We start from the raw sequence: 19218 nt of genomic DNA, 5'->3' as shown, positions 1-19218 counted from the left end.
TCTGAAATTTGGCACAATCAGTGCTTCCTCCTTAAATGGCTTAATTATGGTGCTTGAATTGCTGTAAAACTCTATTGATTGGGAATAAAAATGCCTTCTTCAGTCTCATGTAGTTCCTTCACACCATTATGTGAAGCTTTCTCTTATCTTTAAAAATACATCATTTCAGTGTGAAGTTTCTGACACTTCGTCTAGCGTATCAGGCAGCTGACAAACTGCCAAGCTGGCATTCATTGAGAGACCAGCATTGTAGATCTTTCATAAGCAGTGATTTGCATGTTAATGCTGCTATCTGACATTAAGACAATAAGGTAGCAATATTAAGAAGAGAATGCTTTCCATCCTCTGCAAAGACTGTATTTTTTCCACAAGTACTAACATTAACTAGGAACATAGTAATAATATAAATGAGGGGGAAAAAGGGGGGGAAAAAAGCATTTATATACCTGAGCACTTCATGTAACTGCCTTCTTTTTCCTTTCCTTAGGCTGAAAAGCACTTTACTTCCTGTGTTAGAGGTTAGACTATGGTCAGCTCATTACTGCTATCAAAGTTTATTTTAGATTCAGACTGTGTATTCTGACCAGTTCCTCATCCCCAGTCCAACCTTTCTTTTTTTCCAGAAGTGTGTGAATGCTAAAAGTGAAAAACCTGATCTTGTAGTTCATATCCTGGCAGTGTGAACACTTTTCTTCCAATGACCTTAATAGAGTCCAGCTCTTTTTTTTTTTCTAATTTTTTTCACTGTCATAAATTTACAGATGTGGGGAACTGAGTGAGAGGAGAGCTTCTTTGTTTTACAAACATGTAGTAAAAAGGCAGTCCCACCCCTCCCCACCAGTACCCATGAAAACAGTATCACAGCCTTTTCTATCACAGAAGAATGAATAACTGCAACTTTTAAAGTGATAATACACAATATCTGAGTCAGCAAACACAATCTATCAAGGTTAGTATCAATTGCTACATTTATTGTTTAATGTGCTACAGGAAAAACAGATCCATCGTGTTATTTGCTCTTGCCATAAGGATGAATCTTTCTTTACTTAAGGTTAGTTCTTTGTTCCTCTTGTTCATTGGGCTGGCTATTTTAGTTTTGTATTTTGTTTCATTCAAATATTCCCTGTGGGTCCATTATCAGTGATTATCTATATAGAGCTAGGCTTTGATCAGCACTTAACTCTACTGTTCCTTTGAGAGCACCGAAGTGTTTCATAATCTACGTTAATTATAAAAGGAAGCTTTTGCTTGTCTTCCTTAACAGGTGAAATGTAAGCCCTGTTCATAAAATTTTCATGAAAGTGATAGCTTAGGTCGGCATTAGTAATACGCTAGTAGTTCTTGTCTGGAGTCATAGTGAGACCCAGTGTTGAACAGATGTTACTACCAGGTATTAAAAGACAGATGAGTTTATGTCTTTGATGAATGGGGGTGCTCTGATGTGCTGCAAATCAACTGGGAATTTGACACAGAAAGTGTTCAAAATAATACATCTGGAACAGGACTTGGTGAAGTTCAAATTTCAGATAAGTGTTCCAAAAGTGATCTTAACTATCTGCTGTCTTATTTTAAAATAAAGAAGAAAATTCTGCAGTATACAGGTACTAGTTATTAAATGTAGAAGGTGTTTTGCCTTCCCACTGCTTTGTACAATTACTACCTTGTGTGCAAAAGAAAGTAGGAAAGTCTCATAAAAGTACCATACAAAGGGATAATCAAGGGAATTGTCTAACCCATCCCAGTGAAGGAATGTACTCCGTGTTTGGTATTTCATCCAGGCTTGATCTGAGGGAGTATAAACTGCAAGGATGAATCTCCTAATAAGACACAAGCTTTTCTGTACCTTTGCCAGGAAATTTGCTTTTTAATACCAAAATAAAGAATATTGTACTGCCCTCTCAGAGCAAACCATTCTTCATAAAACTCCATTTCCTCCTCTGCTTAAGAGTACGGACAGCAAAGTTTGCCTGCAATATGGAATTAGAAGGTTGATAAAACTCTTGACTGGGAAGCCATGATCTTGACTGATTGTGAAATTGACTCTGAAATCTAGTGGTGGGAATTTGCATTGTAGCAGTTCATTGACCACAGAGTGTTCACTGAATTTTCCCCGAATGCTGTCATTGTTCATTGTTTGCATTTCTATCGTTCATTCCAAAGTTCATGACTTTTTAACAGAAACATCCAACTATTCGTTCTTCTGTAATCCTTAATTACTTTCCCACACTGTCTCAGACTTTTGTACACAAAAGAGCTGTTCAAAGGACAATGTTTCTGTTAAGTCGTCATTACAGATTTTTTTTTTTTTAATTTATGCTTATTTGACATTGGAATAATGGCATGATTGGAGAGATTTCAACAAGTTAAAACACAGATTTTGAGTAGAAAAACTTACGTTTTCCATAGTCTCTGTGCATGTCTGTCTCTCATGCGACTGCTTCAGCATGATGATTGGACAAGATGTCTTCCAGAGGTCCCTTCTAACCTCAGCTATTTTGTGAATTCTAACCTCAGCTATTTTGTGAATATGTCGTTCATTAGAACTGACCTGTGTAACTGGTATTCAAAACACTAAAGATTCAGTGAAAAACTCTTACAAAAATGAAACCTTTCAAAATGTTTTTCACCTAGCAGAAAATATCTAACATAGATAGGTTTAAATAATCAGTTCAAATAACACTACTATGTTAGAGGATTTTTTTGTTGTTTGTGAATGTTTTTCTGGTCTTGTTCTCCTTCCCTCTCACCCTGTCCCTGCCCTCCCTCTTCCCCACCCTGCAAGGTTGCAGAGGATTGAAGAAATTAGTGGATTTTGATCCAGTGTTGGGAATTTTGTATTCCAAATAACTTACACTGTTGGATACAGAGACAGAGTGATTGTAGTTTTAAAGTGAAAAGCCCTATTTATTTTCTTTTTTGCTCTAAGCTGCATGCGTACACCTGTGTGGGTGTACTCTTTTAGTACTCTGTAACTTAAATGAAAAAAAAAATGTTAATTGTTAACAATCTGTGAACGTGAAGATTCCCATTTCTATAAAGACAGAAGAATGATTCATATTAAGGATACACTTGTAACCCTCTAACATTACAGATAAGGCATCACTAAAAATTCAGAGTAATGACTGATCCTTGTATAGCATGCTAATACAACAGTGAACTTCTACAAACAATATGATTAATAATATATTTTAAATATTTTGTGGGTAGGTGAGTGTGGACTTTAAAAAAAAGTAGTGTTTAAAATTAAAAATAATGTCGCTTCTCTGTTCTATACTTACACTGATGTCAGTGAGACTTTAAACTCCATTAGCAGAATTTACTTAATGTTAAACATTCCTCCCTCAGAATCTTCTGTCAAATCCCTAGAGAAACAAGGGTCTTCTCCCTCCTTTCTCTGTTTTCAGCTTGGAGAAGTAGTATATAAAGACATATAAAGACAATATTTTTAGTATTGATTGAGATTTTTTTCTTCTTTTTCTGAATTGCTGTATTTCACTTGTCTTGGGAGCTCTTTATAGCCTTGTGCTTAGGCCAAGAATGGGGAGGGTGTAGGCAATGGGACAACCTAGATGGAGCAACTGAAGTCTGTGTGTTGTGTTGTACACCTTTGATGAAGGACTGTGTAATAGAATTGTTGACTCCTGCTCAGTCATTCATGTGTATGTGCTTTGAGTTCCTCTTGTAATCTACTCCCTTTGGGAAGGAGAATGAAACTGACTGTACATTAGTTTCTACAATAAAGAGTCAAGCAATTAATGAAGTTGTTTATGTACTTGCAGTCTGTAATAAATAGCACTCTGTCATTTGAAACCGTAATAGTACAGTCTCACCTGACTGGCAGAGTTGATATAATTTAACAAGCCCTAGCCAGAGAGCTTATTTTAGTTTTCCTCTGTGTTATGGTTTTGTGGATATATATTAATGAATGGATCTAGTCTCAAATGCTTTCCCAAAATCCTAAAGTGTCAGTGAGTGTTTGCTATCTCTTGTCAATTCCTAAATACCTGGATGTAAAATAGAATTAGGAAGAAGGAATGATAATAGAATTATAAAGTCATAGAATATCCTGAATTGGAAGAGACCACAAGGATCATGGGGTCCAACTCCTGGTTCACACAGGACCACACAAAAAATCAAACCATACGTCCGAGAGCATGGTCAAAATGCTTCTTGAACTCTGGTAGGCTTGGTGCCATGACCTCTTCCCTATTCCCGTGCCCAACCAATCTCTTGGTGAAGAACCTTTTCATAGAACCATGGAATGGTTTGGGTTGGAAGGGACCTTAAAGATCATCTAATTCCAACCGCCCTGCCATGGGCATGGACACCTCCCACTGGACCAGATTGCCCAAATCCCCCATCCAGCCTTGCCTTCAACACTTCCAGGGATGGGGCATCCACAGCTTCTCTGGACAACCTGTTCCAGTGCCTCACCACACTCATAGTAAAGAATTTCTTCCTAATATCTAATCCAAATCCCTCCTCTAGTTTAAATCCATTCACCCTTGTCCTATCAGTACACTCCCTGACAAAGTGTCCCTCCCCAGCTTTCCTGTAGGCCCCGTTTAGGTACCAGAAGGCCACAGTAAGGTATCCCTAGTGCCTTGTCTTCTCCAGGCTGAGCAACCACAACTCCCTCAGCCTGTCTTCATAGGAGAGGTGCTCCAGCCCTCTGATCATCTTCGTGGCCCTCCTCTGGACTCGTTCTAATACTCCCGTGTCCTTCTTGTGCTGGGGGCCCCAGAGCTGAACACAGTACTCAAGGTGGGGTCTCATGAGAGCAGAGTAGAGGGGGACAATCACATCCCTTGACCTGCTGGTCATGCATCTTTTGATGCAGCCCAGGGTATGGGTGGCCTTCTGGGTTGCAAGCACACAGTGCTGGCTCATGTTCAGCTTCTTGTTAACCAACACCTCCAGGTTCTTCTCCTCAGGACTGCTCTCAATCCGTTCTCCACCCAGCCTGTGTGCTTGGGATTGCCCCAGCCCAGGTGCAGAACCCTGCAGTTGGCCTTGTTGAATTTCATGAGGTTTGCACAGGCCCACCTCTCAAACCTGTCTGGTTGACATCCCTTCCCTCCAGCATGTTGATCGCTTGGTAACATCAGAAAACTTGATGAGGGTGAACTCAATCCCACTGTCCATGTCACCAACAAAGATGTTAAATAGAGCCATACCCACCACTAACCCCTGAGTAACTCCGCTCAGCACTGATCTCCACCTGGACATTGAGCTGTTCACCATAACTCTTTGAGTGTAGTCAGTTCCTTACCCACTGCGTGGTCCATCTGTCAAATCCATGTCTCTCCAAATTAGAGACAAGGATATCATGCGGGACAGTGTGAAATGCTTTGCACAAGTCCAAGTAGATGATGTCAGTTGTCTTCACCTATGCATCAATGCTGTAAACCCATCATAGAAGGCCACCTGTAAGGCATGATCTGCCCTTAGTGAAGCCATGTTGGCTGTCACCAGTCACTGCCTTATTTTCCATGTGCATAGTTTCTTGGAGGATCTGGTTCATGATCCTGCCGGGCACAGAGCTGAGACTGACTGGCCTGTAGTTCCCTGGGTCTTTCTTTTTTTGCTTTTTAGAAATAGGGGTTATGTTTCCCCTCCTCAGTCACTAGGAACTTCACCACTCTGCCACAACTCCTCAAATAGGATGGACAGTGGCTTAGCAACTATATCTGCCAGTTCCCTCAGGGCCTTTGGATGCATCTCATCAGGTCCCATGGACTTGTGCACCTTTAGGTTCCTTAGATGAAGATCCTTAGATCTTGAATCTGATCTTGTCTTACAGTGGGCAGTTCACCATTCTCCCAGTCCCTGCCTTTTCCTTCCGGGAGCTGGGCTGTGTGGCTAGAACTCTTGCTGGTGAAGACTGAGGCAAAAATGTTGTTGAGTACCTCAATCTTCTCCAAATCCTGGGTAATCAGGTATTCCATTTCCTTCTGGAGAGGGCTCACAATTTCCTTAGTCTTCTTTTTATCACTGATGTACCTGTAGAAGCCTTTCTTGTTGCCCAAATTGAATTCTAAAAGGGCTTTGGCTTTCCTAACGTGATCCCTGGCTGCTCGGATAATGTCTGTATCTCCCCCAGGCTATCTGTCCTTGCTTCCAACCTCTGTAGACCTCCTTTTTCTGCTTTTGTTTGGCCAGGAATTCCTTGTTCATCCATGCAGGCTTCCTGGTGTTTTTGCCTGACTTCCTCTTTGTTGGGATACATCACTCTTGAGCTTTGCGGAGGTGATCTGTGAATATTAACCAGCTTTCTTGGGCTTCTCTTCCCTCCAGGGCTTTGTCCCATGGTACTCTACCAAGCAGACCCCTGAAGAGGGCAAAGTCTGCTCTCCCAAAGTCCAGGCTAATGAGCTTGCTGTGCTCCCTTCTCACTGTCTTCAAGATCTTGAGCTGCACTATTTCATGGTCACTGTAGCTAAGGCTGCCGTTGACCTTCATGTTTCCCACCAGCCCCTCCTTGTTGGTGAGAATGAGGTCCAGCACAGCACCTCTCATCATTGGCTACTCTGTCACTTGGAGAAGGAATTTGTCATCCATGCATTCCAGGAACCTCCTGGATTGCCTATGCGCTGCTGTGCTGTCCCTCCAACAGGTATCAGCATGGTTGAAGTCCTTCATGAGGATGAGGGCTTGTGATCAAGAGGCTGCTTCTATCTGTCTGTAAAGAGCCTCATCTGCTTGTTCTTCCTGATCAGGTGGCCTGTAGCAGACCCCCACTATTTTGTCCCCTGTCCCTTGCCCTCCCATTAATCCTAACCCATAGGCTCTCTGTCCATCCCCAGGCAGATCTCCATGAACTCCAGCTGCTCATTGACATAGAAGGCGACGCTCCCTCCTTTTCTCCCCTGCCTGTCCTTCCTAAAGAGCTTGCTCCATTCCAGCACTCCAGTCATGTGAGAACACATTTGTCATTTGTTGTGACTTTTCCTTCATGAGCCCATGTTGGCTGCTACCAATGACCTCATTGTCCTTCAGGTGTTTTTCAGTAACTCCCGGAATCATTTTCTCCATAATTTCACCAGGCACTGAAGTGAGACTGACAGGCCTGTAATTACCAAGGTTTTCTTTCTTGCCCTTCTTGAAAATTGGAATGACATTTGCCAGCTTCCAGTCAACTGTATCAGCTGTGTTGTGCTCGGAGTTTACACCTGGCAAGTTGAGGTCACGCATAAGTACAAGGGCATCTGATCTAGAGAGAATGATAGTTAGCATAGTTGCTTTTATTTTGTTCTCTCACTTCTACCTTTAATCAATGTCTTGACTGCTGGGGATTTTACATACCTTGTGATCACCAGGTCTAGTTGTTCTGATTGATACTCTAGTTCATATTTATGTAAAAACAGGACTGGTCTTAAGAATGAGAGAACGTCTGCTCTTTCTCAAAATTGTAGTCATCTATAAAGCTGAAAGGTAGCACTAGGACATATGTATCTGTTCTAGGCTGAACAAATCTATTTTCTAGTATTTTCATCCATTCTTTGTTTTAGACCTATGATCACTCTCACTCTTCCATTTTTGAAGCGCATCTAAATTGTATCTTCCTTTATAGGTTGGTGTTTTTAACAAAGACTTCGCAACTCAGTAAAAAAGTTCAGTTTAAAAAATAGTTTCCAATAGCTTATATGTAACATTCCTGGTAGTATATGTCAAAATGAGATTTACCTTTTAAACTTCATTATTGGTTCGTTTTTAGGCCTTCGGTGCTGTTCTCTAGCTGAAAATTCTCCACATAGCTTTTTTTTTCTATTTTTCCTCTTACTGAATAGCCATTTGATGATTTCCCTACCCAAACCCACTTCCTGGACCACTTTTCTACTTTAAGAAAAATTATTTTGCATTTCAATTTTGTGAATTTGCAAAAGGCTTTTACATGGGATCTATTGTAAAAAAAAATAAACTTACTCTGAAAATTATAGATGCAAATTCTCAGCTACTATAATGAAGCTAAATTATCATTCACTTTGTTGAATCAACCACATCTATCATCTTGAATGTCCAATCCTATTTATGGTCTGTTCATCCAGTCACATCTCCCCTTTAAATTCAGTGAGTGCTTCTGTATTGCAGCTGGCTGTGGCAGCAGCCATGCTGAGCATGCAGGATGATACCACTTCTTGTGCCACATTTTTGTGGTGAATCAGAATTTCAAATTTCACTACAGTGATGGCCAAAACATGGATTTTGCCTGCAGTCAACCCTTAATCATCCTTTTAAGTGCTGTTTACCCTGAGACTAGTAACAGAAAGTTTAAAAGTACAAAACATAAGTTTTTACTCTGTGTTTATTGAAACTATGGCCTCATAAACAGCAGTCCATGAAAGAAAGAGATAACAAGGTATGCTGTGTCCTTTCACATTATTTAGCTTCAGGATGACCTTATATGAAGCAAACCCAATGGCTTGCTGTGGGAAGACAGGGTATAAAGAACAGCATCATCCAGCTTGGATCCTGGAAGGGAACCAGATAAATTAATATTAGTAAGCCATAGATGAGTTTAGCGTTTCCTGGTACAGTAGTTCAGTGCATCCTTACAATAACTGTAGGTTCTAGGAAAATATCTTTTGGTGTGTTGGCTCTGTGCCACAGAGGAGCAGAGAATTTCAGAGAACTGGCAATTCATCTCTTGGGCCAATACAGAACTGTTTTCCAGCACAGATTGAAAAGCTTTTAACTTTGTTCTTCATGTTTTAATTCATGGAAATGAAACCCTGGCTGCTCAGAAAAACCTGGGGAGGATTCAGAAAAAGCTTCTAAGGCAAGGAGACCTTTTCAGTACAGTCCCCAAACCAGTTGGGAATCAGCTGTTCCAAAGCTACCTTTATAGACCAGATAAAAAAGGAAAATGAAATAGCACTATTCATGACCTCAGCTAATAATTAGGTTGCACGGTATGTAAACCAAAATTCCTGCAGTGTCCTCCCCACACCCACATTAAATTACATCCACAACTCACTTGCTGTCCCCAGGGGAAAGAAACTTACTTTGGCTTTTCAGGGTAGCTACATAGAGTAACTGCAGCTTCATGACACCTATTTGCTCTGGGCAAGTCATGATTTGAAGCTGTTGAGGTGCAAGTATCAGGCAGTGAGACAGGTCTTGCTGAGACATATAGTTAAAATTAACGTCACAGTGATAATGGAAGATCTGAACAAGAAAGAGGTGTTCCCAGCTGTGATAGAGAAATGAAGGCACACACTTGTCCATTAGCAACTCATCATGTGCTTCAACTGCATATTATAGCCATGCAAACTAGTTATTATACCACTGTGATTTAGATTCTCATGCAACACGAGTCACTAATAACGATATTCATTTCATCTGACCAATCATTTTAAAACCTCTTAGGAGTTACTCTTCAAAACCTGTGAATGGCACTCTATATTCTTCTGTTCTTCCAGTATCAGTATTACTGTCGCCCTCTTGTCAGCCTGTTCTGACATCTTTACTCATTTTGCTCCTGAATTTCAGAAGAAAGAAGCTTATTATTTGTCTTCTTGACAAAGTTACTAAATATTGTTGAGGAGCCTAACTGTACTAAGGTCAGAGACAAATTACCACATTTTGAATGATGTAACTGCTATCTGAAATACCTGCACTTGGTGTCTGTTGGAGACAGTACTCTCTTGTTAAGCTCATCTTGAAGCATCAGAGATGTGCCCTCGTATGTTCTCTTCTGCCAAATTGCTGTGGCAGGAGTTACCCTTTTACAGTTCTTAAACGCTTGTTTTGTAGAAGCTACTGCTGTTCAGAAGAACTTCAAGGAAACTTCCAGCTATAAAAGAAGACAGTAATGAGTTCTTTTCTTCCTCCTGTATCCATCTGTAGGAATAAGTTCAGTAAAAAAACTGGTAGAGACACTGCTGCAGCAGAAGCTGTTCTATAACCCAATGTTTGGCAGAGATTTTAGATGTATTTTTTTAGTCCAAAAACTCCTATCAAATCAGATCAGACCTCACACAAGCACGAGAGTAACAGAACGGGAATTCATGAATTATGGTGATATCTGCTAGCACTGACATAGGTGCTCTAAAAATGATACACGAATTTCTAAGCCCATGTTTTTACTACAGCTTTCCTGGTACTCCGGCAGTTGCAGCAGGGCACAATTTATACTACACATTATCCAATTTGATGGTCAACGTTTTTGGAAATGGGTTGTCACCTGACCCCAGACATGTGTTCCTATTTCCTCTTTGTCAGAGATGTTTCGAGTAAGTCAAATCTTGTTAATCTAATATACATCTCTTCCTGAACATATATGATCACTAGATGCAGTGGAACGCAGCCCTGGATGGAAGTATTATCAGGGCCACTCCTAGCAGCAGCTCTCAGACAAGGTCAAGGATGCAGTTTTGCATCATGCTACATGTTCTCCATTATTCTGTGGTGTACTTCGGTGACTGTTAAACATAAACTGTGGTCTCCATCTGCCAGGATTCCCTTGCAGCATAGCTGTTGTGATGTGGCAGCTCAGGAGGGATCATGCTGCCATAAACCAGCAACCTTCCTCTTTCTTCACACTTCTCTAGTGCCATTGCCCTTAAAACAACCTTTAAAAGTAAGATAAAAGGTACTACCCAGTTGTAAGGGAAAGGGGAACTGTGATCGTTGCTGCTGCTAAGATTTCTTTTGTAGGGACAAGGTAGAGTAACTTCAAACCACAGCAGGAAGTGGTGGGACTTGTTACTGGCTGCAGCAATTTGGCAAACTTTATACTTTTCTAAATGGAGTCATTTGGATTTCAGATTTTATGTGATGGGTTGAGGGAGTACGTTTAAAGTTAGGGTTTATTTTCCCACTGCCAGCCCTTCCCTTTCATTGCTGCAAGGATAATATTATGGATACTGTGCCAAGATGTCTCTGTAGGAAAAGTGGTATGGAATCAGATATTTATTTATCTCTTATATTTTTAGACTGTTGTTGTTGTTTTTGAGAAGTGCAGGAATGCTGTTTTCAGAACCTAGAGTACCAGCAAATGTCGAAGGGACAAATGCCACTGACAAAAACTGCTGGCTAAGCCCCCTCCACTGAGTCCTGAGAAATGTTCTCTTGTGTATCCCGCAGGCGACCAGCCAAACACTAACTGCTGCACACACAGCTGGTTCAACTCTGCCCCTGAGTATACATACAACTCCAGCCCCAAAGCTCTTTACAGGCCCCATGGCAAGCTGAAGCCATTCATTCTTTTGTGCAGCTGCTTCGCAGTACAAAGGGAACTTTATTACGGTTTTTACTCCATGCTAACAGAAATCCAGTTGAATTCCCTTAGCCATTTTCTGAGTATAGGGAATACATCGTTGGCCTGTAAAAGCAACTTATTACAATATCACCTAATCCATTAAACAAGGAAAACACATCTGGATTTTAAATACTGACATAAGAAATAACTCATGTCCTTGATTATTTGAACTGTCTCTATTAAATACTTTTAATGACATTCTCTCTATTCCAAAATCAATACCATAGTCCTGTGGCAAAGAAAGGTATGACTGCAACCACTCACCTAGCTTACATAGTCACGGCAGCATCTAGTTGCTATGTCTGACTATTCAGAAAAATGTGATGACAGGTTGAATGATGAGATTGTCTTTGGAAAGTCTCTGTAATGTTTTCTTAAGGTTAAAACCAAGACCATCGTACCAGTGTGTGATCACACACTTTTGAAAGAAAGGTTATTGATTGCTTTTGTGCTAAAGAAACTGTTTGAATTGATGTTAGTAGAATAACAAAATGAGTTGCTGTATTAGCAGCAGTGCTTATTGAAGGTACCTCCTTTGTTTTATTTTTATTTTCTTTAAGAAGAGGAGGAAGCAAAAAGCTATCAGGGATTAGATAAGTGAAAGATTTTTCTTTCATATTTCTTTAGATAAATAGGGATCAGTTTTCCTTTTCTTTAAATTGTATCTAAAGATGTTGGATGTATTTCTGAACTGTTGTGGAAAGTTTCACTGATATTACAACATTAATCTTTAATTTCCTATTTACAGCCAGTGCTGATTTCCCGTACAACGGTCAAGCTATAGGAGATGGAGTTAACAGAAACTCTGCCATTATTGGAGGTAGGAAAAATGTCTTCTTTACTAAGTGACTTTGCGGCATGACTGTGAAGGCTGAATTGCAGTTGGTAACATATTCAAGCTATTTGCTAAGAATTGACTATGTGAGAAAATTAAATCCGAACAAAGTTAAATAGACATTTATGTAATTCTGTTCAGGTACTTCGTTCTAGTGAAATGTTCTGTTCTTACTTAGTTTGTCCCCTCAGATTCAGTTTTAACCAAATTAAAATATTCATATTTGTAATCAACATATAAAGCATGCATGTGGAGAGCTACTGTGGAATTACTTATGTAATTAATTCCCATGAAATGTCAAGAACACTTTTGCACTTATAGCAGATCCAACGTGAGTCTATGCCAAACACTGTTTGTTACACTCTTGACAAAAATCACTCATGATTTTGCCCTGTTTTTTAGGGGCCAGGTTCTGCTATAATTTATGTGCCTGGGAGTCACATTCAGTGTGATGGGTTTCCAGGTGATGTTAAGTAATGCCAGGATTAGCATTAACAATGGTTCTTGAATTATCATTCAGCTGAAGACAGTCTACCGAGCTCTCTCCAGATGTAAGGATCCTGACTATATTACGAACGCATACAATTTTCTCTGTCCTGTCTGTTCATATGAAAGTGTTGCGCCCTAAGTCTCCAGGGAGAGCTTTGCTAGTACATCAAATTCCAAATGCAAATAAAAATGTTTTAAAGATCACCCTAATATATTTCAGTCAGTTCTAGGTGCATATAAAATGACAGACTGGTGGTGTGTTGTTTTTTTTTGTTTTTTTTTTTTTTTGTCTTGTAAAGCAACACTGATTGTAGTAGTATGTGCAGTCTAATGGAATTTCTTGTTTCTTTTCCCAAAACCCCAATGTTTTGGGAGCGCTCAGCACCCTCTGCCTCATGCTCAGCAAAGCTCGCCTCTGTAACTAGATATTAATGTCAAAATCTAAATGATGGGGTGAAAGTTACTAGCAGACTCCTCACACTTATTTTTACATAAATATTAGAGTAGTGGAAACCAAGCAGCTGAGGTGACATTTATCTGCCGAGGTAGCTCAGATCCAGGTTCAGCTCAGAGTAGCTGTGAGACTCTTTCTTTATATCAGAATCTGTAGGTATTCTCCTTTCTAGCGTCATCTTTTCTTTCTTCCTTTGCTCAGGCGTCATTGCTGTGGTGATCTTCACCATCCTCTGCACCTTGGTGTTCCTGATCCGCTACATGTTTCGCCACAAGGGAACCTACCACACCAACGAGGCCAAAGGGGCAGAGTCAGCTGAGAGTGCCGACGCTGCCATCATGAACAATGACCCCAACTTTACGGAGACCATCGACGAAAGCAAGAAGGAATGGCTTATCTAAGCCCATAGGGAGGGGGCCTGGGGTGGGATACAAGCAGGGCCAGGGTGGGACTGGGATGTCTCTTGCAGTGGGGAGAGAACACTCTGCGTTGGACGCTTGAGCACATGTATGGTAAAAAGATCAGCACAACTGGAGGAGCAAGTGACAGGAAAAACTACTGAGACTGCAGGAAAAAAAGAATATCGCAAGCATTTAAGAAAAATACTTTTTAATATTTATTTACAACAAATTGCCCCTTCTGTATTCTCACAACTACAACAAAGAGCAGTTTTGCAGCTTCAGCATTGGTTAAAATTTTCGGTAATAACTATTTTTTCTGTATGTGTTTAGAGGCATTCTAAAGAACAAGAAACAGGGCCATTTTTTTACATTTTTTAAAAGCTGTTTAAAATGGGGGTAGTTCTGTCCTGAGAACAAGTCGCAGACCTTTGTTCCCAGCATTGTGTTCCTTCATGGCTGGCCACTTCCCCACAGGCTGCCATCAGCCCTGCACCTTCACTTTATCATGGTTCATTTCGGCGGTGTTGAACCAGGGGTTCAGCGCTGGGAGTGGGACAGAGGGGTGAGCATGGATGCTTAATGCAAATTATACTGCTGGTTTTTCAGAATGTTGTCAGCCTGTGCCAACCCTGGCAGGATCCATCTTTTTCAACCCAGGCACTTTGTTGATTGTGGACAATTCTCATCAGCTTTGTAAAAATACTGTTATTATGACTACTACTACTACTACCAGAGAGGATGATCATAAAGCACAGGAAGCTTTTTTTTTTTTTTTTTGGTTATTATTATTTTGTTGGACTCTGAGGAAGGATGGTGCCATGCGAGTCTGTAGACCAAGCCTGTTCCTGTATCTTTGGCTATGGTACTGATGATCAGAGGCACCTGCCAGTTTAAGCCCAGCTCTGCCTGTGATGTTCTGGTAAATACTGTCCTTAAGCATAAGCATTGTAGTAGGGAATTAGAGCCAGATGTTGTTTACTTCTGTTTCTTTTTTATAGGCTGTCTCAGAAACATTAGTACAGCTCTAGTTTAAACTCATGGACTTCACTATCACTTCATGATACTTTTTACAGCTCTGGCACAGCAATTAATTTTTTTAATCCCTTGTTTTAGTATCTTTCTGAAGAAAGTCTCTGCTGGCAAAATTCACACAGGCAGGAAGGTGAAGCGACAAAAGCTTGAAAGTTCTGCCCAGAGAGAAAAGCGCACAGCCCTACAGAGGAATTACTTTTCAATACGTAGATTTTCCTGGACTATTACTTGTCTTTGTAAGGCATTTTCAAGAACAGCAAGGACAATGCCAAGTGCAGCATTGTACCCCATGTCCTCTCTCAGACCGGGGAAGTTGCTGTTGGCACCTGAGAAGCAGACAAGCAGCTACAGGAAAGGCAGTGGGGCAGCCTGAAGACCTAATATCCCTTGATGGCAATAAAGTAGCTTTAGCTTGCCCTCTGTATATGTGCATGGTTCTCCAATGGCCTGTTTTGGTAAAAAATTAGGGTCTTAATGGGCAGTTTTTGCAGCGGAACAGAATAAATGAATGAATGTATTGCAAGGCATTTTCTGTGTGCTAAAAGAACAAAAGCAACAACAAGAGTTTCCCTTTAGAAGTATTTAAGCTTGTGACAGTCTTAGATTTGCTTTACCTTTAATATTGCTGGGTTTAATATGCACAGATTTAATCCATTTTTCTTTACAAGAAAGATTTATTTTTCAGATCCAAATCTAAAATTTACTACACTGACCAGTGTTGGCATCTTTAATTCCCTTATCTTTTTAATTATATTTTTCATTATTTTAGTTTATGTTTTAAAATAAAGAAAAAATAATAATAATGGAGAGGGAGGAAGATGTTGGAGCCTTACCTGACAAGAAGTTTGTAAGCACAGTTTTTCAGACAGACACACACAGGGCCAGATAGTTTTGTATAAGGGTGGTAGCATAAAGTCCTCTGCTAGATTCGTTGAACATATGTCAATGTTCTTTTGACCAAATCAAAGCCATTTATTTCTTCTGTTTATGGATTTGGAATTACCATACAAAAAGTTGCCAGTTTCAAGCAAAACTGTTTCTCAGGTAACATTGTATGGCAGAGGGGTTCAGGTAGACGTGAAAGCCACTTCTGTCACTCTTGTGCTCTACAGCCTTTTGCCTTGCCTCCAGGATCAGTATCTCCCTCTCTTGTGCTTAATTAAGTGGATGAGTGACTGTTCATTTTTTCTTATGGATGTAAGATAAGTCTCCACCCCTTTGGAGAATATCAGCTTGGGATAGATCTATCTTGCACCACTAACTATTCAGCAAAATACTTTGGTTGTTCTATGCTGCACAGATGTCTATCTATGACTAGAAAGATGTTCTCTTTTTTGTACGATTTTATATATTTTGATTTTGGTCCACTCTGAAAAACATCCATGCCTCAACTTCAAGTTATCAAGAGAAGTGAATATAGCATCATTTGCATAGGTTGGAATTTGGCTTGCAGCAAAAAAAAAGCTACTTACTAATCTGAATTTAATGTCAGGGAAGGGGGATCAAACTCATGTATCCTAAGAGACTGGAATCCTCTGATGCTAGAGGGTGTGGGAGAGAGAGACTTACCAGCCACAGTGCAAATTTGCCAAATACCTCAGCATGGTACTAGAGGGGAAATATGGCTTGGTCTCTGTGCCTAACCAAGTCCTTGGCTAAGCTAGGGACTGTTGTTGGATTATGGTAATAGGTTCTGACATCTATTCACTGACTTTCTGAAAGATTACTAGCTAATCTCTCACAACCCTGCAAGCAGAAATGTCTGGAAAACAACCTTTGACCTTTGCACGTGCAATAGTTGTAAATTCGTGTCTTGAACTTGAAAGACAGGATTTACAGTTCTTAAATTAGGTTGCAAGCATCAGCATCTCTCCATTGACTCGACACTGTGGACCTCTTTATGCGAAGCCCGGTAACTCTGTGTTAAAATGTTGACAGTCTTTGATCTTGTTGCAATTTTCCTGATACCATCACTTTCATAACTCTAGAAACTCTTTGAATTAATTATTAGAATCCTTCCTTCCTCTTATACTGGATCTTATACATGATATTTTAGACTAGCAGCTGATCTCTGTGTAGGCTTTTCATGACTGTAGGTGAATTCCTGGCTTCTGGCTTTGTTTTTAATGTTTTGAGAATGTTGTATGCTTAATTATAGGCACTGGCCATTAAGCTGCCTAGGAATGAAGCAGGAGCAGGCTCAGAAAAGTACCTTGTATATTTCTGCTAGCACCAAATCTATTCCGAGGAGTTTTTCCTCTGTGGGCCTATTATTGGAGGTTGCAACAACGTCCATAGTTTATTTCACCTATTCTTATTTGTGCCAAAAATCCATATTATTTGACAGATACTATCCAAATGCCTGTTGTGGGAAAATCTGATGAGTAGAGTGGACCCTGCTTTTATAAAAATCTGTACTTTCCCCCAGAGAATATTAAAACAAGCAGTCTGGTATCACCTGCTTTTAGCTGTATTACCTATCTGAACTGCACAGGAAAATGTAACCTCTTGCACTGGTTGGGGAACTACAGTGTCCCAGTTGTGTTTATAGCAGGCTTGTTGTGATTCCCCTGGAACTAATGGTAAAACTGCTACCACATGTTGGGAGAGCAAGACTGGGCTGGAGACCAGGAGTCTCTGTGTTAGCAATATTTGGATATTCATTCACAACACATGCAGACCACTAGGAAACGAGTTGTAGAGCTCCAAAGAGCCAAAATGGTGAAAAACTAATCTCGATGTCAACCCAGCCTCAAGGGGAAATCTGCAATCCAATCTGTTGGTTTTGAATCAAGTCTTTCACACACTGCTTATTCCATACTTACTGATAGAAAATTCAGGTGTATTAAATAAGAATATGCGTCTTTAATTGGTACTGGAACTTTTCTGCATTGTATTTTTCTTCTCTTAAACCTTACCTATACCTTTTATATCTCTTGTAGCAGTTACCACTTCAAAGATATGGCAGTATTTTAACATCGTGCTCTAGCTAGCATGATGTATACAAAAGGATGGTTATTATAAATATTTTACTATGACTGCCAGAGCAGTGGTGCATATGTACAAGTTTATTGTAATAAGAATTCAGTATAAAAGAGTCTAGTAAATAATTACATTTTAATTAAAACAGTGTCCTTTAATGACAGATGCATCTAATCACTGGGATATCTGTTGAAATAGGAAGCTATCTCGGTTTGACAAGCAATAGCTTTTAATTTGGTTTCTCCCTTAAATTATTTCACATTCCAGTGAGCATGGTGACTCTGAAAGGTTGTCATCTTTAAAAAGCGGAATCTAGATTCTGTTAATCAGATTTCATTGTCCATCCTAGAGATATGAAACAGAAACCTTGCCTTCTAAAAGCAACAGCATGTAAATTAGAATGAACGAAGGACAACATGTATGTACGCCTAATATCTTCTGTGAATGTCTTTCCTTTTAACTGAAGTTCTATTAGAAATCGGATTGGTAAATAAAAAAAAGAAAAAAAGAAAGCAATTCTAAATAGTTTTAATTACCCTAACAACTTCTTCTTTGGGCTTTGTATGTTCTGATCATTGTCTACATTTTTCCTTCTCTAGTACCAGGAAATCAGTTCGAAAAGACGGAAGTTGGAGAGGCCTTGTAAGAAAGACACAAAGTACGTGAAAAAAGGGACTTCAGTATGCAGTTGTACATAAAAAGAGAAAAAATGAAAACCAGGGAAGAATTACTAAAATGCATGCATGCTCCTCCTGTGTCAGTCAGCCTTGATTGTGTGTTATGGGTGAGAATCATAGAATCACGGCAGGGTTTGGGTTGGAAGGGCCCTTAAAGACCATCTAGTTCCAACCCCCATGCCATGGGCAGGGACACCTCCTACTAGACCAGATGGCTCAAATTCCCCATCCATCCCAGCCTAAAACACTTCCTGGGATGGGGCATCCACAGTTCCTCTGGGCAACCTGTGCCGGTGCCTCACCACTAATAAAATAAATTTCTATAAAATACGTAATTTCCCTATATCTAATCTAAATCTACACTTAATACTGAGCAGTGTAAATCTGTACCTGTTGAAGTGGACTGAGAGTCTGAGCATAGAGTTTTGATGGAGTCAAAATGACTACCTTTCTGATTTTTTTCCATTTCTGAATGCTTTGCAGATAGCAGCAAGCAGTCTGTCACCATTTCTGCTCATGTTTGTTATTGCAGATTCAGTGGCAGTGCCAGCTTCACAAGAGCTACACACTAAAAATGACTGGGTGTGGGTTGTTTGCCTTCCTTTCCTACCACAACTCTGTCCTTTCCTTTATGAAAGTGAGTCTTTTATTGAAGTCAGCAAGAAAAATGTTTGCCCAGCTCAACAGACTTGTGTGATTCATTTAATAAACTACCCTAACAAGCTTTATTTTTTTTATTTTTTATTTTTTTATGAGAAGCATTTTATGAAAGAACTACATTAAGTGCAGTTGAATAACAGTGTGAAATCTAGGCAAAGAAGCACCAGAGCAACAACCACCAGAGTCAGAGGGGCTGTGATTGTTCTAACCTGTTTCTTTCTGCAGCATGAATTGCCTTAACCGCTGTTCCAAAGCCCTGACCCTGTCCGAGACCTTAACCTACTTTGCAGAATATAACTGTGGCAAAGTCCAGTGATGCCTTGTGACCATGTTTTGACTGTTCATTTGTACTGACTGTTGAAACCTCTAGAAGGAGAAAGAGTCATGCGTTCTACAGGTATATTTCCATTCCCCTTCTTTTCCCC

At 40.1% G+C, this 19218-nt stretch overlaps 1 protein-coding gene across 20 annotated transcripts in view; it reads left to right on the top strand.

Moving 5' to 3' along the window:
• CNTNAP2 (contactin associated protein 2) overlaps positions 1-18856 on the top strand; it is a 1160459-nt gene extending 1141603 nt beyond the window's left edge. For all 20 annotated transcript variants that reach the window (XM_080582584.1, XM_080582595.1, XM_080582598.1 and 17 more), the window contains 2 exons: positions 12012-12083; positions 13243-18856. In XM_080582584.1, the coding sequence (XP_080438710.1) occupies positions 12012-12083; positions 13243-13442 (272 nt within the window). In that variant the 3' untranslated portion in view covers positions 13443-18856. The remainder of the gene's footprint in view (positions 1-12011; positions 12084-13242) is intronic.
• The last annotated feature ends 362 nt before the right edge of the window (positions 18857-19218 follow it).

The sequence above is a fragment of the Anser brachyrhynchus genome (genome assembly GCF_964034855.1).
Source record: "Anser brachyrhynchus genome assembly, chromosome: 2".
Taxonomy (NCBI): Eukaryota; Metazoa; Chordata; class Aves; order Anseriformes; family Anatidae; genus Anser; species Anser brachyrhynchus.
The sequence above is the reverse complement of the archived record's forward strand: the minus strand, read 5'-3'. Positions and strand labels throughout refer to the sequence as shown.